Source organism: Eubalaena glacialis, chromosome 10 (genome assembly GCF_028564815.1).
Source record: "Eubalaena glacialis isolate mEubGla1 chromosome 10, mEubGla1.1.hap2.+ XY, whole genome shotgun sequence".
Taxonomy (NCBI): domain Eukaryota; kingdom Metazoa; phylum Chordata; class Mammalia; order Artiodactyla; family Balaenidae; genus Eubalaena; species Eubalaena glacialis.
In genome coordinates this window covers 14,241,010-14,263,166 of record NC_083725.1, presented here as the reverse complement: position 1 = coordinate 14,263,166, position 22,157 = coordinate 14,241,010, and the positions used below count along the sequence as shown (strand labels likewise).

Here is a 22,157-nt window from a genome sequence, read left to right as displayed (position 1 = left end):
CGTTAGCTCAGCCGTCCCGGAGGCTGACTCATCGAACCGGTCACACACAAAGCCAACCTCCCCACCACGTCAGGCATCCCACGCGCAGACACACTCGGCGCCCCACCCGGCATCACCCACGCACCCTTCCCACCGCACACGCCACGCGGACAGCTGCGTCTCTCTCCGCCGTGACACGTGTGGGACCCAGCGCACACTTAGGACTCCACACACACGCCAAGCACCCGCAGCCCTCCCAGGAAGCCCACATTCACACCTGCGGCCCCTCGCGCTCACGCCCTTCCCCGGGCCCACGCACCCCGCCGTTCACACACACCCATCACACACTCAGTCCTCACACAGGCCGACTGTTACACACGCACCCTCCCCCCCCACACACACAAATGCTACACACGCGGCCCCCCTCCCGCCGCCGCCCGCGGGGAGCCGGCGGTGTCTGGGGGCCGCCCCTTTCCCCCGCCGGGCAAACAAGCGGCCCCTTCTCCCCGCCCGGCCAAAGAAAGGCCGCTTGTCCGGCGTCAGCGGCGGGCGGGGCGGCCCGGCAGGCGGCCCAACACTGCGGCCTTGTCCCACCTGGCGGCCCTGGGGAGGGCGGCGAGGGGCAGCAGGGAGCCCTCCGTGCGGAAACCCAACTCAGTCCCCCGGCCTCCCCGGCCTCGGAGAGCTGCCCTTTCCCTGCACCCCACCTCCACCCTGCACACAAGTAAAATCACACCCCCGAACTACACTCTCGACTTGTCCCGCCGCCTCCTCCAGCCCCGGCTGCCCGCCTACGGTCTCTCCCCACTCCTGGGTCCCCCGGCCTGCCCTCCGGCCCCCTCTTTTACTCCAGGGCCCCGCCTCCCGCCCCCACCCCGGTCTCCCCCTCCACGGCCCTGGGTACCGTCGACTGCTCCCCCGGTCCGTCACCCCCTTTCCTTGAGGACTCCTCTGTCCCCAGTCTCCCCCATCTCCTTCGTCCCCCAGTCCCTCTACCTTTCCGTCCCTGTCTCCCCCCACCTCTGCGTCCCCTGGACTCTATCCGGTTTCCCACCTTCTTCCCCTCCTCCCCATCCTGTGCCCTCAGTCTTACCTCCCCAGCCCTCCTTTTCCCTCATCCCTCAGTCTCCCTCTTTCTTATTTCCCTCCAAATCCCTTCGTCTTCCCACCCGCCCCGTCCCTCCGCAGACCCCTCGTTTTCCTTCTCCCGAAGTTCCCTCCGTCCCTGGCTTTCCCCCACGCCCTCCCCGGCCCTCGCCCGGCTCCGGCGCCCCGCCCTCTGGGCTCCCAGCCTCAGTTTCCTTCCCTTCCCGGCTCCTTCCTCCGCCGGCGGCCCTTCCTCGAGGGCGGATGTGCGCCGGGCGGGCGAAGGCGGCGGCGGCGGCGGCGGGTCAAGAAGATCCCAACTCTGCCCCGGAGGCCTCGGGCCACAGCCATGCGACGCCCGGGGCGAGGCCTGGGCTGGCCGCCGGGGCCACAGGTGAGGCCGGAGCGGAAGCACCCGTGCGGGGGCTCCGCCGGGACCGCTTTCGCTCCGGGGTCGGCCTCGGACCTTTCTTCTGGGGCCGAATTTGGAGCCTGGACTTCCTCCAGTGCCTGTCGGTTCCAGACCTTTCCGGCCGCTCCCTGGGGCCCCACCGCCCTGGTTAAGGTGCCGAGACCCCCGAAGCGGTGACTCTGGGCGCCCCACGAGGCGCAGAGAGCTGGGGACCGGGTAGGGCTGCTGACCCCCCGTGGCCTGGATGCCCGGGCGTTCGCGCTGGGCCGAGAGGCCGGAGGGGCCGGAGCAGGGTCACCTGCCGGATCCCCGGCCTCGCCCCACAAGGGGCCCTCCAGACACCCAGGCCTCTGCCACCCTGAGCCCGAGGAGGAGCTTGGGCATCTCTGCTCGCGGTGCAGGAGAGCTACTAAGAGCCGAGGCTGACCGCGGCGCTTCCCCCAGTCCCTCCTCCCCGAGAGCTGGACTCGCACCGCAGGGGCCTTTTTTTGGCAGCGGGCGGGGCGGGGTTTCGCAGAGCGGCCGCGGAGGCCGGGCTGGGCGAGCCGGGTGGGTAATTACAGCCCCGGGTAGTGGGCAGCCTGGTGGGACGTGAGCAGGTCGGCCGGTGGGAGGCGCCCCGGAGCAGCCCGTTTGGCACTCCCGGCCGGGGGTGGGGTGGGAGGAGAGGGCGCCCCCGCCCCTCTCCGCGACACGACCCCCCGCCCCCTCCGCCCCCGTGGCTGCTCTCCCGGCCTCTGCGCAGCCCCTGGGTCAGAGCGCCGCCCGCGTGCTGGGACGCGTTGGTCTGGTGTACCTTTCCACTTCACCTGGATTAGGTTTCGGAGCTCGGGCCACAGCCCCGCGCCTCCCAATCTACATCTTTTCTTATCTTCTCTGTCTCTCCCTACACCTCTCTCCTTATCTCTCCTTTCACCTCCTTATTCCCTTCTCTCCTCCCCTCCAATCACTCTTGTTCCCCATCAACCTCATTCCTTTACAATCTTTATCTGCACTTGAAATCCTTGGTGTAAATAAATGAGCACACCCACTGCTACCTCACAGAGTGATAATGACAACTTGACAGATGAAGAAACTGAAGCCCAGATAGGTGAAGTGACTTGTTCAAGATCATGAAGCTCATACTGATAACTGGCATGTTTATAGTGCTTTGCACTTCACAGAGTGTCATTTCATATAATACCTGAATCTCCAGACAATCATCTTGAAAAAAAAAAACCCTAATAGTTTTATTGAGGTATGATGTTCATACCATAAAATTCACTTAATTTAAATGTACATTCAGTGATTTTTAGTATATTTACAGATCTGTGCAACCATCATCACAAATAAGTTTTAGAACATTTCTATCACCCCTCCCCCAAATCTGCCCATTTATAGTCACTCCCCATTCCACCCCTAGCCCCAGGCAAGCAGTAATCCAAACAATCTTTCTGTTTTCTTTAAATCATTATTCCAGTTTTATAGAGAATGATCTGACGCTCAGAGAAGTTAAGTAACTTGTCCAAGATCGCTCAGCTAATAAATAATAAAGTCAGGATTAGAATTTAAGGCTCTTGTACCCCAGTCTAAAGCTCTTTCCACTAAGTGATGATGCCTTTCCTTCGTCATTATTTATCGTTTTGTTTTTCTTACCCCCTCTTTTATATAAACTCTCCACCCCCAACCCACTCTCTTGCCTCTCCTCCCTCATAGAATGCTGAGGGATTTCCCTGAGTAAAGCAGTCTCCGTCCCTGGAAATTCTTCCCCCTGGCCAGATCTCCTGGGGAGGTGCCAGGCCAGCTTGAGTTTTGGTGTAGGTTAATGGCCTTTGCCTTCCCTCTTGGGGAAGGCAGACTTGGGGCGGGCCCCAGGCCCTGTTCCGGCCTCTCTTCCGCCAGCTTGGGTGGAAATGGTGACGGAGCCGATGCAGTCCAGGACCGGAAGGGTGGAAGCTGGGAGGGTAAAATTAGTAACTCTATGGCTAAGGCCTTTGGGCCCCACTGCCAGGGTCAGACATTGCTTGGAATGCTGGCTCCTCCCCCCACTTCTTCTCCAAGTCCCTTGGAAGAGAAAGTGGAGGGGCACCCTGCCTTCCTACGTCTCCCTCCCTACCTTCAGTTACACTCTTTTCAACTTCCCCAGAAACATTGTTCAGCAGCAGATGAACCTTAGCAAGTTGGCCAAGGATGGGCATGTAGGCACATATTAGTACACAAAGGTGCTTCCTCAGAATTTGCAGGTGCCAAAACTGTGAGCCAGGGAGAAAGGGATGGGTGAAGAAGAGTTCAAGTTCTGGCTCTGGAATCCATCAGTATTTTACCTCTGGTTCTAAGGACCTCAGCTTCCTACAGCACCAAATCAGGTGAAGATCCCCAGAGTCCTATATTCCCAGTGTTAGTCGTCATGGAGGGTTTTTATTTTTTTGCTGACTGTTTGGGGTTAAGATTGCTTTCTGGGGAAGAGAGGGTGCAGGAATCGAGACAAAGAGATGGCAGGAATAGTTGCGTTTTTCCCGTGTGTCTCCTTTAAGAAAACATCCTTCTGAGACCCCTGGGAAAAGAGACAAAGGGAGAAGAAGGAGAGGGAAAGGCTGTGGGAGGAAGCTCCTGCTCAGCCCTGCCACCCACCTGGGGCCCCCTGTCTACCAGTGTCCCTGGAGGGACTTCCTTGGACTTGCTTCTCCCGCTAAGGTAGATTTCCCCCACCCGGCTTACGGCTCCAGTTGTGTGAGGGTCCTCAGCTGCCAAGGCCTGAGTCCTGGGTGTCAGAGGCAAGAAAGTACAGCAGTACAGGTTGGACCCTATAGGACTTTTTGGGCTTCCTGTGTGTGGCAAGCGCCAGGACCGGTGTGGTGTGGTATCCACGCCACAGCTGAAGATGCGGCATCACCTTCCCCCAGGAAGCTCCTGAGCTGCCTCGACTTCTCCCTCAGCAGGAGCATGCTGGAAACCACGGTGACACGGGCCTGCTTCTGCCCTGAGAACCTTGCTACAGAGCCTACTCCTTGCCCTTTTCTGCCCTGGCCTTCTCACCTTACCTGTTTTCTGCTGTGTCTGCAGGAGCTCTGGAGCCCCAGGACAATGGACACTATCAATAGGAACCAAGTGGGCCCTGGATGCAAGACCCCAGCTATGGTGCAGGTGAGTGTGGTTGGGGGCGGGGCAAACGGGCTGTTGGTGAGGTTGCGCTGACTCCTCTACCTACCTGTGGTCCCAGCCCAAGGATGACAGCGGTACTACCTCTGCTCTTCCCCAGGTCCCAAGCCTATTAACAGCTAAGTCTTTAGCTGAATTAGGTTAATTGGTTCACCCAGAAAATACCCTTTGAAAGTCAGGAAGTGGTTTACAGATTGACCCTGAGCTGTATCTCCTCGATCCAGGCCCTGCCCTCTCTTGTAATTTAGTTTAACAGGGGCAAGCAATGGCCAAGTGAATTGCCACGGACAGGTCTACAGGGCCAAGTCTTGATCGGTCCCCTCTACCAGTACCCCCTCCTCTTACCAAGCACCTCCCCACTCCCCTTACTTTCTCCTGTTTCTGTCCTAACAGACAAAAGGGGCAGTTACACCAAGACTTGAGATAAATCCAGTGGGACGAGTTAGTGGCCTAGATCCAGATAGAATTACAATTTAGTGGAATACTGCTCTGTGCAAGATTTTGCACTACACCCTCAGAGCCCTTTGGAGAGGGCAGGTGCTGGAGAGAGTGCTGGTGTGACAACGACGGGGACTAGGGTGGTCAGGTGCCGGCCAGGAGTCTCATGATGCTCATACCCCACCTCCACTACCTGCAGAAAGGACCCTTGGACCTGATCGAAACAGGCAAAGGGCTGAAAGTGCAAACGGACAAACCCCATCTGGTGAGCCTGGGCAGTGGGCGGCTCAGCACGGCCATCACTCTTCTGCCGCTGGAGGAAGGTGAGTCTGGGGGGCATCTAACCTGCCACCCTCCATCCCCATAGACATTCCTGCCCTGGGATCCTGGCATGTGCTGGGGCCCTCTTGATACCTGCTGGCAGTGTTCACCTCCCCCAAATGGGAGGCCGTGCCACCCTACCCCACCAGTTTGCTTCCCTTGTCTCTGCCTGCCCAGACTAATCTGGCTCCATGACTGGGATTAAAGATCAGTTTAGAAATCAGGAGGAGAGCACTGAAACAGGAGAGCACATGGCTCCTGGCAACCACTGTGGCCAAGAAGAAAGGGGGCCCCCTCCAGGGCAACGCCTGGCATGGGAGAAGGTGCTGGTGGAGATGGAGAGATGGCAGTGGGGGCAGACCTCCTAGTTAGGCCCTGGCACAGCCCCTTCCACCTTGCAGCTTCTGCCCTTCCTCTCTACTCTCGAGGTTGCACTTGTTGCCTGGGTGATACTACATTCCCCACATTCTCCAAATACCGGTCCCAGGGGCTCTGCCAGGGGGAGGGGCTGTGCCTGAGGAAGCCCGGGGAGAGTTGAACTGAAGAGAGGGGAGTGAGGGAGGGCAAGGGTTGCAGGTGGCAGAAGGGAGGGAGAGAAGAAGGAGGCAGAGAGAGTTTGAGGAAAAGATGGGGGAGAATGGGGAAGGAGAAAAAGGTCTTAGGGAGGGAGCACTGGGGGGACAAAGGGAAGGTCTGCAGAAAAGTCCCCCTTCCCTACTCTATCTGTGGATCCTCTGTGCCCTTCGGGCCTTCATCTCTGGGTCTGAGAAGAGCTTCTACCCCTTACTGTCTCGACCAGGCTCAGGGGCCCCAAAGGGGTGGCCAGTGATTCTCCCTGGAGTAGGAGGTGGCAGTAGATTTCCAGTGTGGCCCTCCTTGCCCCATCTCTGCCAGCTCAGCCTGGATTACCCCTCTGACTCAGTTTGCCTGCTGTCTTCAGGGAGGACAGTGATTGGCTCTGCAGCCAGGGACATCTCGCTGCAGGGTCCAGGCCTGGCTCCAGAGCACTGCTACATCGAGAACCTGCGGGGCACCCTCACCCTCTACCCCTGCGGCAATGCCTGCACTATTGATGGGCTCCTGGTCCGGCAGCCCACCCGACTCACTCAGGGTAAGTTCTGACAGCCCTGAACCTAGGGAGCTGTTTAAAAGCTTGTGCATGACAGGTGCAGGGGAAGCCTGCTGTGGTGGTTGCCATGGTAACCGCCTGAGTGGCCAAGTTGGGGGTGGGGTGCTCAGGTGCATCTGGATCAGGTGCATTTCCAAACCCCTCCAGCATCCAGACTCGTCTTCAACCTGCTTTTCTCTGGTCACCCCCACCCTGCCACCGTGGGGAGAGAAGAGGGCCTGCTTCCTGCTCTCAGAGGGCATGGGGAGTGGTGCAGTGGTCGCTCATGGTTGTTAGGGGAGAGTAGTTGGAGCAGCAGCGAGGGGAAAAATGGCATGGTTCCCTGATGCCAAGAGGGAGTTGTTCTGAAAAGCTGTTGAAGTTGGGGAGCTGTTGAGGACAATGGCGATGGGACAAGGGCAAAATCTGATGGCAAAATCTGAGGACACGCTCATTCCTGTTAAAACACCGTTGACAGTAGCTTTTAGGTCATGAATATGGTTACCACCCTGTTTCCCAAAGCAACAGGCCATTCCGTTGTGTAAGGGAGCTCTAAAAACTGGGCCTCTGGTTACTATGGTGACCAGGCAGGTAAGGGGTTGGCCAGGTAGCACTCTGATAAACCAGGTGTGTTTGCCCTGTATATCAATGTATACAGTGAAGCACCATATTAGGGGGATGACAAAAGTGGATTTGGGTGGGGGGTAGAGGATGGAGCTTTGGACTTAGCCTGGCTCCAAGTAGGAGGACCCATGTCCTGGCAGTGTTTTCTTGGGACTCTTACCTCTTACTGGCTGGAAGCTCCTTTGCAGTGGAAATCCCACTCACTCCACTGTTTCCCTCTCTCCTTCTCTTCACACCTCTCGGGGTCTCTCCCTTCAGGGCTGACCCAGGAGACCCAACCTTCCTGCCTTTGGGAGTGTCGGGGGTGACAACTGACTCCAGGGAGACAGGTCTACCAGGAGCAGCAGCAAGCAGGCCCTCATCTCCTCCAGGGCTTTTCTGACTCCAGATAAGAGGAGGAACCCCCATAAATTGAGGCTTTGGCTGTGATGCCATCTGGCTCCTGACCGTACTCTTCCATCTCAAAGAGAGCATCTTCCCCAAGATTTGGGTACGTGGAAGGGAGACAGTAGAACAGCAAGGAGAGGCAGAGGCAGAGTTCAAAGAAGGTTGGAGAAAGAGCCCAGCCCCAAATCCCTCACGTTCATGAGCAAGAACTGTCTTCCCCTGTACGTTGTGAGCAGGGTGGAGGAACCGATGCTCTGGAGGCCTCTCTTGCCCGGTCTTCCCAGGGCAGCATTTAGCTCCCTGAGAAGAGGGAGAGCCTGGGCCAAGATGGAATTCTTAGGCATTTCCTGTGGCCCAAGTGACCCCCAACTCTTCCCCAGCCAAAAGCCCACCCTGCCAACTATGTACCCTCCCACTCTCTCCTGACCCTAAACCCCCTTCCCTTTCACTCCCTTCCACCCCCATAGCTGCCTTGTCTAGGCTCGCCTGTCTCAGAAGCTTGGCAGCCTGGGGAGGGGTAGGCAGAGGCACAAAGGAACGGGTGTTCTTCTCCCCAGCACTACCCCTCCCCTGGGCTCCAGGAGCTGAGGGTTTCCTTGTCTCATCTCTGGAGCAAGGCACCAAGCCCAGCCCTGCCTGGCCCCACTCCGGACATTCTTGGGAGTGCGTTTCCCTGGAAACTGGGTGGCTCGGGGGTGCATGTGCTATCTCTGTGTGTCTGTGTAACTGGAGTGTGTTTATGTATCTCCGGATGTGTTTGTGACTCTGGGCTTGTGTTTCTTTGTGTTTGTGTCTTTCCTTGTGTTTATGGATCAGAGTGTTCAAGTTGGGGGCAGGGGTGAACTCAGGGCTGATGGTGACGAAGTGTCCGTGTGTGCGCCTGTGAGGATATGAGAACTCACTGGCCACGTGCCTGTCTGTGGGCATATATGCAAGAGGATCATTTTCCCTGTCTTGTTTCCCCGATCCAGCCTTGTAGGGGGGACCCCCCCCTCTTTGAAAAACAGAGGGCTACCCTAGAAATAACAAGGAGCCCTCTCTGGCTGGGCCGGGCCTTGGATGCATCATTCTGGGCACTGGGCCCAGCCATAGGCAATTGGAGAGGCACACGTCATCACGAGCAGGGTGGCAGTGACAGGCTCTTCCAGCAGGAATATGCCTGGCCAGGGGTGGGGGGAAGCAGGCAGAAAACAGATGCCAACCTTTAGCTAGAGCTATGGACATGGGGGCCAGGGAGATCCTGCTTTCAGTCTATCCCCGTGTATCCTGGGACATCTCACGCTGCCCTCTCTCTACAGAACAAGAGGTGGAGCTAGGAAGAGGACCAAGGAAATGAGGAGGAATCTCAATCTGGGTCTAGGCTGTCCCGCCCCGAGACCACATCGCCAGACCACATGAAAGATCTGGGAGGGGACCAAGTAGGGAAGGGCCCGGAAAGCCATGAAGCTCAGGGACCAGGCTGTCTAGACAGAAGGTCCTCATCCTCTCCCAGCATTCACTGCCAGCCCTTCGTCCGAGTCTCTTTCACTCCCCAGGCGCCCCCTTGGTGGGTAGGGGCTTCTGTGAGGGCCAGCAGGAGAGGCTCCCCGGAATGTGGCTGGCGAGCCAGGATTCCTGAGCGATCCAGCTGCCTCCCTCTGGGATCCAGGACACTGAGCCTCTTCCTCTTCCACCCAGCTCTCAGTTATTCCTTCTGTAAAATGGGAGTGACGCCTCCAACTGTCCTCTGTTATAAGACTGATAAAGATCTTGACTAATAAAGCTCAAAGGAAGGAGAGAAAAAGCAAATGCTCCTAGCTCCCCACTTCTTTGTGCCTGCCTCCTGCCCCATTTCTCCCTGGCGGTATCCTCTGTGTCCGTCTGGGTCTGTCCAGCTGGCCGTCACAGTTTCCAGACCGATGAATCACATTTCCTGAGGAGATTTTTTTTTTAAACCCTCCCCCTATTTTGCATTTGACCCTATATGGTTTTCCTTTTTCCTTCAGAAGGGGAATAAGCTGTATGTGAGTATGTGAGCGCGCGCGCGCGCGTGTGTGTGTAGTATGGCTGGGTGGGTAGGAGTTCAGTGAGGGTGGAAAAATTGTTTGACTATTTCTCTAAGGAGGTTGACTTTTGATTTCAGAGTCTCTCTGGGGACTGAGTGAAAGGCTATCTGTGCCTGAGTGAGGGTATAACCAAGAGAGGGGCTGGTGCCTGACGGGTGGTGTGTTTGAGAATAAATGTGTATGAGAGACAGGACGTGTTTAACTGGGGTGTCTGTGTGACTCAGAGTATGCACAGCGGAGTGGTGTCTGTGTGACCGAGCAGGTGTTGGTGTGTACCTGGGAGAGAGTGTGTGGGGCTATGTGAGCTCTGAGCACACAGAAGACGTCTGAGAGAACACAGTGTGTCCCTTAAGGTTCTGGTGTCCAGAGGCCAGTCCCTGGAATGAGAGGAACTTTCTGGGGCCCAGGCTGGGTGGTAGGTACTTGCCTGGCCCAGAACCTCAGCCTGGTCCTGGGGGCTCCAGAGGCGGCTGGCACTGTGTTTCCAGATGGGAAGGGTACCTCCTTGGGGTGGGAGAGCTCTTTACGGGGCTAGCACGACTGGTGGTTGTGGTTGGGAGGAGGTGGGTTGGCTTCTGGAGCCCCGGGGAAGTGGGCTGGCTTGGAAGAGGCAGTGCCTTGGTCCAGTGTGGGTCATGGGGCGAGGTGAACTGCTGGGAGGGTGGGGGTTAGGGGGGCAAAGGAGGAGGTGTTTAGGGTGGAGACAGGGGCTGGGCTCAGTGCCGCTCACATTGCACACAGCACTGCCTTGGCCTGCACTTGTCACGGTGGCAGACTGAGGGCCAGAGCTGGACCCAGTGACTTAGCTGGATTCCCAGGAGTTTCACTCTTCTCTCTAATATACGGAGCCATGGACTGTCAGAGCTTAACCTCTGCTGTCATCAAGCCAGCCTCCTCACTCTGTTAAGGAACCCGAGGCCAGAGAGTGTGACTGGCCCAAAGTGACCAGCCAGTCAGGGGCTGGGCCGGCCCCCTCCTAGGCCTCTGGTGACTTCTCGCCAGAGAGGGGTCTCAGTGAGACCCCAATTCTCCTCACTTCTGCCTCCTGGCTCTTCACTCTCTGGTCTCTGTATCTACCTCTCACCTTTCCTTCTCTCTGTCATCTCCCTGGAACCTTTCCTCCCTGCCCCACTTCTACTCCTGACCCGGGCTCCGGAATTCTGAGCTGGCTCCCTCCCCGCATCCCCCCCTCCCTGCCCCGCCCTCTCCATCCCGCTCCCCTCTCCTCTCCGCTCCTCTCCTCCATCACTTCCTCTTCCCCTCCTCCTCTCCTTTGTCCCTCCCTCCCTGGCTCCCTTCCCCCGCCGCCAGTGGCCGGCCCGCCCCTCCCCGGGCATTGGTGGCTGCTCGCTGCCTCTCCGCTCGCTGCTCCGAGCCGGGAGCCGGCGGCGCGGGAGGTCGGCCCGCCTCTCCAAAGGCCCGGGGCGGGCCGGGGACCTGGAGGGCCCGAGCTAGCGGGGACGAGCGGTCCGGAGGTCCGGATTCGGTGGTGAGTCCTCAGCCCCCGGCGGCCGCAGCCCCGGCAGCCGGGCGCGGAGCAGCTCGGGCTGGGAGGGGCGTGGAGGGGGTGGGGAAGCGTGCGAGGAGGGGGATCGGGTCCCTGGCCCCGCTTGGGAGCTTGAGGCCGTGAGGCTCGATCGTGTGTGTGAGCCCTGAACATATCTAAGTGGGGCGCCTGGGCTCGGGGCCACTCCTCAGCGGGGCAGACTTCATTTTCCCCAGCACTAGGCGGTCCCCTCCGTGGGACCTGCCCCTCGACGGGGTTGAGGGGTCCTGGTTAGGATGAGTGGAGCCTGTGTTACGGCTCAGAGGGGTCTCGGATGGAAGGAGCCAAGGCCCCTCCTCCCATCTTCCCTTCGCCCCAGCCTCCTTTTGGCCAGTTCATTCTATTTGTGTGGCCAGCAGGGCAGTGACTGTCGCTCTGGGTGTGAGGCTGTGTGCCTATATCTGTGTGTCTGTGTGTTTCTGAGTGTGTATGTGTGTGAGCCGGGATGAGAGTGTGTGTGCGTGTGGTGTTCCCCCCCCCTGCATCTCTCAGAGATAGGATCCACGCTCTCCTTTGCCCCGTTTGTTTTTTTCCCTCCAGATGTGCAGCTCCTCCACCCACCTGCACACAACTGGGCCCTGAGCCCCTTTGGGGACGAGGGGCACAAACACAACTCTGCCTGGATGAGAAGGGGTTCTTGGGTTTCGTGAGTGGGCTGACCTTTGGAGGTGTGGGGCAGGAGTGGGCAGAGAGGAGGTTTCTTCCCAGAAGTAGGCTTGCCAGGCCCCTGGGGGCATGGGACCAGAGCTGGGGCCATGCCTGGGGCCCCTGAGTGCAAATAGAGAGTTAATTTGAGCAGGAGCTGAGCTGCAATCAGTCCCGCTGCCCTCCTGCCCGCTCTATTAATACAGATCCAGCTCTGCTGCCTGGCATCACCTATTTATAGCCCCAGAGGCAGCATAGCCACACCCCTTGTATAGAGGAGGGTGAGGGGCAGAGGAAGGGGCAGGGAACTCACAGCTATAGGGGCCAGGGCCAGGGGTCCGTAGGTGCCCACAGCCTCCTTGGGTGGGCCTGGCACTGATGGGCTGGAATCCACCCAGACTGCCCACCTCCTTCCCAGTCTGGACTATGTGGTCAGGCTCCTGATCTGCCCCGCCCCCCCTCCCTGCCTGCCCCCCATCAACCTAGGGTTGAGTGGGTCTGTCTAGACCCTGCAAACTCATCATTAATTAGCTTGTTAAATGGCTGAGAGGAGGGGGAGGGGAATGTCAGGGTTCTTTCTGAAACAGCTGTGGTTGTAATTAGGTGGACAGTGTGGCTGGCTATTATTTATTCCGGTTATGATTACTCTGTGATCAGCTCCTCTGATTGGTGGCTTGGCAGGGAAGGCTCCCTCCTTTCCTAACCACCCATCAACCTTTAGAGTCGTTGGTGCCTGCCTGGGAGGGCCTGTGGGTTTGCCGAAGAAGTGGGTGGTTTTGTCTACTATGTTGTCTGCTATGGGCTTCTCAGCCTGCTAGCCCCCCATCCGTGGCAATGCCCAGGGCCCCCCAACAGGCTCCTGAGCTCCTCAGTGGGCGGCCAAGGTACCCACGTGGCCTGGGATGCCCCATGCCCTTGTGGCCCGCCTGAGCTGAACTGTCTCAGCGTCTAGGAATGTAGACTTCCCTGCCAGTCTTAGCTCAGACTGGCATGAAGCTTGGGTTGCCAAGTGGCACCAGATTGGGTAGAGAAGAGCCTGGGGCCAGGGACCAAGGGCATGGACAAATTGGAAGAGTGGGTGGTAGAGACCACCAGGTCTCTGGCTTCTCCCAACAGAGCATCTTGTGCAGAAGCCCTCTAGCACCTGGTGTGGCCGGGAGGAGGAGTTCTGCCAGACAGGCTTAGGCGCGGTGGGCACACCTGTCGCCGTGCACACTCCCGGTGCCCCTGGCTACATTTTCTGGCTCCCACATGCCCTCCCCCCTCCATGCACTCACACTTCCTGGGCAGGACTGGGCTTGTGTCTACTGCCTGAGAATGTGCTTGGTTGAGGCTGGGCCCACTGGCCTAGGCTTGGCTGCATTCCAGGGGAGACCAAGGAGCAGGACGATGTCAGGCCAGAGAGTGCTTTGACAGAAAGAGGGTAGCAGTGGCTCCCGACTGTCAGAAAGGGTGGCAGCTCTCTTAAGGAGGCAGCTCTCTTAAGGAAGCGAATTCTCGTCCCCGCAGGGGCATCTGACTGATCCATGGTGTTTCCCTGTCCCCTGTCTCAGAGCTTTTTTGTGATCCTGGAAGTTGCTGCCTCTCAAACTGACCCTTCCACCCAAGTGGCAGATAGATGGATCATGATGGGAGGCACATGGGTGTCTGTGTTCTCTGGAGAGCCTTCTCCACTTACAGAGCACTGGCATACACTGTCTTTCTAACTCTGCAAGGTCAGTGGTTTTGTCCTCATTTTTCTGATGAGAGAACTAGACTCAAGGAGGTGAAGTGACTCTACCTGAAGATCTCACAGGTAGTATGAAGAAAATTTAGGACTAGGACTTACAAACCAGAGCTCTTTCCCCTCGGCCCTGTGCTGTGGAGCTGGGCTGGGGCCTCCGGCACGGGGGGAGTCAGGAGTGGACCAAGTGGATGCCGTTGAGCGCAGGTGGGGATGACTCTTCGGAGCTGGGGGTGAGCCTGCTGGTGCTGCGGGGTGAGGGCTGCCTCAGCTCTGCCTGCCCTTCCTAGCGTTTGGTTTCTCTGCAGGCTGCATGTTGTGCCTGGGTCAGTCCACCTTCCTCCGCTTTAACCACCCGGCTGAAGCCAAGTGGATGAAGAGCATGATTCCGGCAGGGGGCCGGGCCCCTGGACCCCCCTACAGTCCTGGCCTGGGTAGGTACCCACTTGGGGCACGTGGCTAGTTTGGTGGCACCCCGTGGACAGTCCTCCTCCTTGCCCACTCCAGCCGCACTTGTAGCGTCAGGGCAGGACAATACCCGTGATCTGGGCTTGCTGCCACCTGCCGTGGGCCACTGGTGGAGAGTGCCAGGCAGTCTGGCCACTGGAAGAGATCCAAGAAGTGCTGCTTGGCTGGAATTGGGGAATCATGTGCCTGAGGGATGGGGGGGCTCTGCCGGCCTGTGTCCCACTGCCCTGGACGGTGCCACCTCGGTGTCTGGGACTCTGACCCTCTTATGTCACTACCAGGGAGCCTCACCCTTGAGGGTGGCCTGTGGGGGCAGAAGGAAGCATCCAACTGAGCTGCTGTAAGCTCTGGGGCGGGGAGGGGGGGTCCCACCTGCTTGTGATCGTGTCTTTGGGCCCTGCCCCACCCCCAGGCCATGCCATGCCAGCTGATGACTCAGTGGAGCAGCTGCAGTTTGTGTGTGAATTATTGATCCCCGGAGGAGAGTTGGTGATTGTCCCAGGGAGCCAGCACAGCCCCCCTCAGCCCAGCTGCCTAGGGGGCTGGGTGCAGATCAGGAGGCTGCCTATAGGCCTGCCACCCCAGACTTTGCACGGGTATTCAGATGGCTGTGGGATGACAGGTGTCAACGTGCTACTGGGACAGGTGGACATGTGTGTCAGGTACACCTAGCGGGGTGGCATCAGTGGCTTCAATGGATCGTCTGGGGATCTGAGGAAAGATGGGTGGTCCCTGGGATCACCAGTATCCACGGCAACCCCTCTGCCTTTGGTCCCACACAGTCCCCATAATTTTGGACCCAGACTCAGTCTTGCAAAGCCTTTTTCTTCTTCTCCTTTCTAGGCCCTTGGAGGCTCAGAAGCTTGGATTCCCAGTCCACTCCCTGGGTAGCTTTACCCTGCTCCCACCCTGACCTTGTCATGCCACTCCCTCAGCTGTTTGGGGCACTGGTTTCAGAGACTCCTGGTTGGTTGACAAGGGCTGGGGCAGGGCAAAGGCAGGCTCTTGCTGGCATGGCTTAATGGGCTAATTGGAGGCACTGAGCTGCACCTAGTTGCTGCCCAGCCTGGCTTCCAGGAACTGGCCTTTAGGGCCAGGCCCCTCCCTTGCCTCTGACTGGATAAAGTGGTGCTGCACACACCCCTCGCCCAGCCCCGGAGGCTTTGTGTGTGTGTTTTCCTGGGTCTCGGCTGCTGTGTTGGGAGGCCCTTATGTCCTATTAGACTGGGACCCCCCCCCGCCCCGGAACTTCTGGCCCGCTCCCCAGCATGCCCCCATGCCCTTTGCAGAACGTCCACCTGCCCTTCCTGAAGTAGAGCTTGAGGAGGTTGAGGAAACCAAGGCAGGGAGGAACCTAGTCTTAGGGTGAGTAGGCAACAACCTAAGGCCTTAGAAGTGCCTGGCCCTGTTGCCGACTCTGTCCTAAGTCATGAAATGTTCGAGCCAGGAGAGCCCTCTTCCTTTACAGAAGGCAAAACCAAGGGCAAGTGACTTGGGGCGGTTGCACAGCAGGTTAGTGGCGGAGCTGGCACTGGGACCCAGACCTCCTGGCTGCTCCTCCAGAGCCTTCCAGCCCTATTCTGCTGGCAGGACATGGCGAGTGCTCGCTCTTGTGCGTCTGCAGCTCCCTAGGGCCTAGGAGGTGAAGACCAGGTCCTGAGGCCTCTTTGCGGTTTCCTTCAGCAGAATCAGAAAGCTTGGTGAACGGGAACCACACCCCACAGCCCGCAACCCAGGGACCCTCAGCCTGTGGCAGCCACAGTTCCCTGGTGACCTCTATTGAGAAGGACCTGCAGGAGATCATGGACTCACTGGTGCTCGAGGAGCCTGGAGCTGCTGGCAAGAAGCCTGCCGCCACTTCCCCACTGTCACCGATGGCCAATGGTGGCCGCTACCTGCTGTCCCCCCCGACCAGCCCCGGCGCCATGTCCGTGGGCTCCAGCTATGAGAACACCTCTCCAGCCTTCTCTCCGCTCTCCTCACCAGCCAGCAGTGGAAGCTGTGCTAGCCACTCCCCCAGTGGGCAGGAGCCAGCACCTTCCATGCCCCCCCTGGTGCCTGCCCGGTCCTCTAGCTACCATTTGGCCCTGCAGCCCTCACAGTCCCGACCCAGTGGTGCTCGCCCCTCTGAGAGCCCCCGGCTGGGCAGGAAGGGGGGTCACGAGAGGCCGCCCAGCCCTGGCCTCCGAGGTCTGCGGACAGACAGCCCTGCAGCCACTGTCTTGGCAGTGGCCTGCAGAGCCACTGAGAGCCCCCGGCCGGGGGGACAGTTGCCCCTGGTGGCGATTGGCCTGAGTGAATACCCGGCTTCCGGTGCCCGTGGCCAACCCACCAGCATTCCTGGCAGCCCCAAGTTCCAGCCACCGGTCCCTGCTCCTCGAAGCAAGATTGGCACGCTCCAGGACCGCCCTCCCAGCCCTTTCCGGGAGCTGCCAGGCGCTGAGCGGGTGTTGACAGCCAGCCCCTCGCGCCAGCTGGTGGGCCGGACATTTTCAGATGGGTCCGCTACCCGCACCCTGCAGCCTCCCGAGAGTCCCCGCCTAGGCCGGCGGGGCCTGGACAGTATGAGAGAACTGCCTCCCTTGAGCCCATCTCTGTCCCGAAGGGCTCTCTCGCCCATGCCCGCCCGGACCACCCCAGATCCCAAACTAACCAGGGAAGTGGCAGAGAGTCCCCGACCCCGGCGCTGGGCAGCCCATGGGGCTTCACCAGAGGACTTCTCCGTGACGCTGGGGGCGCGGGGCCGTAGGACACGGAGCCCCTCACCCACACTCGGGGAGTCCCTGGCACCCCGCAAGGGCAGCTTCAGTGGCAGGCTGAGCCCGGCTTATAGTCTGGGCTCTTTGACTGGGGCTTCACCCCGCCAGAGCCCCCGTGCCCAGAGGAAGCTCTCCAGCGGGGACTTGCGAGTGCCTGTCACTCGGGAGCGGAAAAATAGCATCACAGAGATCAGTGACAATGAGGATGACCTCCTGGAGTACCACCGGCGGCAGCGCCAAGAGCGGCTTCGGGAGCAGGAGATGGAGAGGCTGGTGAGCGGATGCCAGGGAGGCTGCTGGCATCATGACAGGGGCTCTGCCAGGGTGTGGGCGGGCCAGCTGGCAGGGAGGGAGGGGCCCGTGGACAGGGCCTGGGCTTCCCAAGCTTTTCCACTTCCGGGATACACCGTAGTGACCAGTATCTCAAGGCTCTGGTGCCCTGAACAAGAACTTTCTTTGAAGTCTCTAAGACCTTATTTCAAATTCATGCTCACTTTGCATTTATTCTATAACACAATGTTTGTTTTCATGTATAAAAGAAGTTTCACATTATGTATCTGAATACAATGAAGCTCTAGGAAAACACACCACATTTACGATGAAGCTTTGTATGTCTCAGTTTGAGAAGCAGGTCTTGATGATTAGAAGGCTGAAGCCCAGAGAGGGGAATGGGTTTGTGCAAGGTCACACAGCAAGTTCTGGCAGAGCTGGAATTGGAACCCACGTCTCCTGTCTTTCCAAGGCTTATTCTTTAGAAAAGCCTCTGGTCCTTCTTTCTTGCTTCTCTTTGGCCTCTATACATGGGTGGGAGCTGCTCATCCTGGCCCATGCTGGATCGTCTGGAAATGGGGGTGGCAGGGGAGAAGAAGAGAACAGGATGGGCGGCCCCTGGCTGATCCAGGTCAGTCTGTGTGATAGTAATTATGTGTGCTGGTGTGTGTGTGCATGCGCACACGTGTGGGTGCCTTTGGGGGCTGGGTGTGGTTCTGGGCAGCTGTCCTGGAGATGGCATCTGAGCTGGGTGGGGGCTGCGATTCCCCAGATAGAGCAGGGAGCTTGAGGGGCTCTGGCTGGTGTGTCCACGCTGGAGCACATGCACAGGAGAATAGATTCTGCCCTCTTTCCCTTGCGAGCAGAAGAACGGGGTTCCTGGGGGCCCAGGGACACTGGGATTGGTTTGAGGAGGAGAATCAGAACTGAGGAGGTTTGCCTGGAGCCCTTTGAGAAGAGGTTGGGATAGCTTTGGGTGAGGTGAGGGTGTGGGACCGCGTGTCTGTGTTGGGTCCGGGAGGGATGAGGCAGGACCCCCAGTCTTCTAAGTTACTATATCTTCTGTTTTTGCCTGGCCTAGGCAAGAGTGCTTGCCCCCCGCCGGGGTCCCATCCTGGAGAGGGGGCAGTGAACCTGGCACGGGCAGAGTGGTGGGGCCAGCCTCCCTCAACTCCATTCAGCCTTCCTGACCCCTCCCCCGCCCCGCCCCACGTGCCTCCCCAGCCCTTACCTGCCCCACCTGCCACTTTAAATCTTGGAGGCTGCCTGCCCTGCCCCTCCCACCTCCACCGGGCTGCTTATCTGGGTCCTGGGGCAGGGGCGGGTGCACTGGCCCAGCCTCCTGGGTGCTGAGACTCTTGTTCCTGGTTTTCTTGCTATGGAACTGGGTAAGCAGCAGGAGGGAAGCTGGGTAAGTGTCTGGGGGGTCCTGGCCAAACTGGTGAGAGACACCAGAGGTTGAGGGACCCCAGAGAGAGACTGGGGAAGCTCCAAGTCTGGAGTGCTGTGAGTGGGAGAGGGGGCACAGACCGGGAGCACACCTCTACTATCCCTCCTTCACCTTCTTAGGCCCCTGGGAGGTATCTGGGTGGGCTGTGTGGGGATGGGGCGGATGCAACAGCCGGGCCACGGAGCACTGACACCTGGGCCCAGGCATTCAAGTGCTGGCAGCAGCCCGCCCTGCTGGGAAGGAGCCGAGGGCTGCCAGAGGGTGAGTGGAGCTGAGATGGGGATGAGGAGGGCTGTGGCCCAGGCCTCTCGGGCAGGGTGTATACACGCTAAGCACATCTTTGTGTGAACCTGTGTCAGGTCCCTGTGGGCCCCCGGGTCTGTGTTCCGGCCCTGCCTGTGTCGGTGCCCACCTGTCTGTGTGCTAGACTGTGTTTATCCGTGTGTGTGCCAGTGTGCGTTTGTGCATGTCAGGACTGGGTGTTTGTGTGTAGCTGCCTGTTAATGCAGGCCCGGGGTACATGTTGTGTCCTCATGTGTCAGTACTGATATGTGGCAGCGTCTCTGTGGGCCCTGATGTCTTTGGGTCTACGTGTATCCGTGTCAGCATGAACACCTGCGTGTTTATCTGTGTCTCATTGTGTTCTTTACTCTGCTTACCAGCGTGTGTTTCCCTGTGTGTTCACGAGGAAGCCCACCCTGGTACAGAATGAGAAGGGAGAGGAAACAGGAAGACGGGAGGGGCTGGCCACGTGGGCAGGTGGCACGACAGCCTGGTTCCTCCTGCCCGCCGCTGGGGCACCCACCCTCCTTCCCTCTGCCTCCCCAGACCTTGGGCTCTGGGCTCTCCTGACTTGATTCTGACCCCGAGCTCCTAGAGTCCTAGTCCTCTCTCCTGACGGGACACCGTGCCTGGCTCTAGCCCTCCTGGGACCCAGCCTCCTCCCCTTACGCCCTGCTCTGTCCACCCTCCCCAGGAACGCCAGCGCCTGGAGACCATCCTGAACTTATGCGCCGAGTACAGCCGGGCCGACGGGGGACCTGAGGCCGGGGATCTGCCCAGCATCGGGGAGGCCGCCGCAGCCTTGGCTCTGGCCGGCCGGAGGCCCTCACGAGGCCTTGCGGGGGGCACTGGGGCCTCTGGGCGGAGCAACGAGGAGCCTGGAGGTGCCACCCAACGCCTGTGGGAGACTGTGGAGCGCTCGGACGAGGAGAATCTCAAGGAGGAGTGCAGTAGCACTGAGAGCACCCAGCAGGAGGTGGGACCCAGCAGGAGGTGGGCGCGGGGTGGCCTGCTGGAGGCCGAGGAGGCACGCGTGTGTGGTGGATGCCAAGGCCCAGCGAGGGGGAAGTATATGAAGTTTGGGACGACATCAGGGTGTAGAAATGAGGAGGCGGGACTCCCCTGGCAGTCCACTGGTTGAGACTCCGCGCAGGGGGTGTGGGTTCGTGCGATGATCCCTGCTCCGGGAACTAAGATCCCCCCGTATCCAGTAGCGGGGGCCAAAAAAAAAAAAAAAAGAAAGAGGAGGCAAGGAAGAGGGGGAGGTGTTGATGAGTCTCCCAAGCTATAAATATGCTTTATGACCTGGCTTTCCTGGGAACCCCACCCAGGCCTGGCACTCAGCGGCGAGTCTATTACTTTTAGCCAAGCTGTACCGCTCCCCTTGCAGGGAGGGGAACTTCCTCCTATCTCAGTCGAGCTGCTCCTTCCGAGCACCCCCCTGAGGAATGGGGATCCATTTTCTTAGTCTCATCCTGGAAGGCTCTAGGCTTCCCTAGCTGATGGCTCCCCTCCCCTCCAGCACGAAGATGCACCTAGCGCCAAGCTCCAGGGAGAGGTGCTGGCCCTGGAAGAGGAGCGGGCTCAGGTGCTGGGGCGAGTGGAGCAGCTCAAAGTGCGGGTGAAGGAGCTGGAGCAGCAGCTGCAGGAGTCGGCGCGGGAGGTGAGCGCGAGGGCCCCGGCTGGGCTCCTCCCCAGGCACGGTGCCGGGCCCCGGAGCGGCCTGAGCCCCGCTGCCTTGAGTGGCCTTGACGCGGACCCTGCTGTTGCCTCCAGGCTGAGATGGAGCGGGCACTGCTGCAGGGGGAGAGGGAAGCAGAGCGCGCGCTGCTGCTGAAGGAGCAGAAGACGCTGGACCAGCTGCAGGAGAAGCTGCTGACCTTGGAGACGGGCCTCCAGAAGGAGAGGGACAAGGTAACCCACACCAGGCCTGGCTCAGTGCTGGCGCCTGTGGCCTGGGAGAAGAGGAGAGATGCCTTCTCTGGGGCCCCTAACCTCTTACCTCATCGTTCATCCTGCAGACCGGCTGGTCTCTGGGCCCCTCCAGGGGCAGGGGGCCTTATTCTCCGTGGAAAGTACCAGCTTGGAGGGCGCTGCCAGGGTCTGGGCTGGTGTCTGGGGTCTCCTCTGCCTGGGTCTCTGTTCTACATCTGGGTGCCTGGGTGCCTGCCATTCTGGGCCCTTCGTGCCCCTTCTAGGAAGTGCCGAAGCCCCTTCTTGGGTGGTGAGCACAGCCCAAGGCACTGGTGCTGGGGAGTGATTCAGGTCTGGGTGTCTGCATCTGGAGGACATCCCCCGCCAAGCATGGCTCCGGTGCTCAGGATGTGGTCTTTGGGAGATGGCCCTCAGGTCTCTGCTTCCCCTGAGCCTTCAGGATCTGCAGCCTCCCATCCCAGATGGTCCCAGCTCCTGCCCCTGACCCTTTCAGATTTCGTGCCAGCCTGCTGGGGCCGCTTCATCCCACAGGGGCCGTGTCAGCCACGCCCAAGATGTCCAACAACGTGCCAAAAGCTCCGAAGTGGAGAGGGGCCACCTATTTCTGGACTTGACAGTATTTTTCCAAGAATTAATTTTCCTCTGGATTTTTTGAGAGTGTCTTCCTCCTGCCCCTCAGTTTTGAAGCTCTTAAAAATTCTTTGACCCTCCCACCCTTTTTTTTGGAGCTTTGGCTCTGGCCCCCAAAACCACACTCCCAAATTCTGTGCCAAATTAACTCCACGCTTACCAACCAGGCCTGCACTAACGCCCCCTCTAATCACTGTCCTGGGCTCTCTGCATGTCCCTAACTGCCAGTGCCACCCAGGCAGGGCTGAGCCGTGCCTGCTTTTGCACTAACTCCATGGGCACCCCTGTGCCCTTGGCCCCTCCCCTCTAATGTTGCCTCCTTCCGTTCTTGGTGTGGGACCCCAGGGTTTTGATCAGAAAGGAGTGGGCAGGGGGCACAGCTCAACTTTACTCAGTGGGGCATTGGCAGGAGGGGTACAAAATTGGGGGAAATGCTTGGCTGAGGAGCCTCTCGGCCAGAAGAGCTCCTCTCATTTGGAAAAGCCAGGGTGCGGCCACCACAGACCGTTGGCAGTTTCCTGCACAGAGGAGAGGCGGGCTGTCCTCCAGCCATCACCTGTCTTCCCTCCTGAGCGGAGGGATGAGGAGGTCCAGTGGTGGTGGCATGGCCCGGGGAGGGCACGGACAGGGGCTCTCTGCCACACAGTGGCTACCCTTCCTAGCTTTCCTCTGGGGCTTCCCAATTTCAGATACTCCAACCAGAGGGTGGGAAGGGGTAGGTCTCTCCCCACTCCCACCCCTGATCCATTCAGAACATAGGGTATTGCAAAGGCTGAGTCCAAGCATGGGGAAGCGCTTGGACCTCAGAAACGGGCCTGATCAGGCCCTCCTCTCCTGGATGAGGATGGGGGCGTGGGGTGGAGGGCGGATAGAGGCAGGGTTCAGCACAAGGACTCCAGGGTGAAGCTCAG

The 22,157-nt window shown here is 59.3% G+C and overlaps 1 protein-coding gene across 17 annotated transcripts in view; it reads left to right on the top strand.

The window, feature by feature from the left end:
- PHLDB1 (pleckstrin homology like domain family B member 1) overlaps positions 1-22,157 on the top strand; it is a 46,458-nt gene that overhangs the window by 2,094 nt on the left and 22,207 nt on the right. For 4 of the 17 annotated variants that reach the window (XM_061203464.1, XM_061203467.1, XM_061203472.1 and 1 more), the window contains exons 2-10: positions 4,520-4,600; positions 5,253-5,376; positions 6,315-6,485; positions 13,761-13,886; positions 15,604-16,952; positions 19,376-19,657; positions 20,204-20,344; positions 20,458-20,595; positions 21,110-21,232. In XM_061203464.1, the coding sequence (XP_061059447.1) occupies positions 4,520-4,600; positions 5,253-5,376; positions 6,315-6,485; positions 13,761-13,886; positions 15,604-16,952; positions 19,376-19,657; positions 20,204-20,344; positions 20,458-20,595; positions 21,110-21,232 (2,535 nt within the window). Of the gene's footprint in view, positions 1-1,205; positions 1,460-3,733; positions 3,823-4,519; positions 4,601-5,252; positions 5,377-6,314; positions 6,486-7,420; positions 7,597-9,485; positions 9,501-10,860; positions 11,028-13,760; positions 13,887-15,603; positions 16,953-19,375; positions 19,658-20,203; positions 20,345-20,457; positions 20,596-21,109; positions 21,233-22,157 lie in introns of those variants that run through there. The other 13 variants (XM_061203469.1, XM_061203476.1, XM_061203470.1 and 10 more) reach the window with 10 other exon arrangements.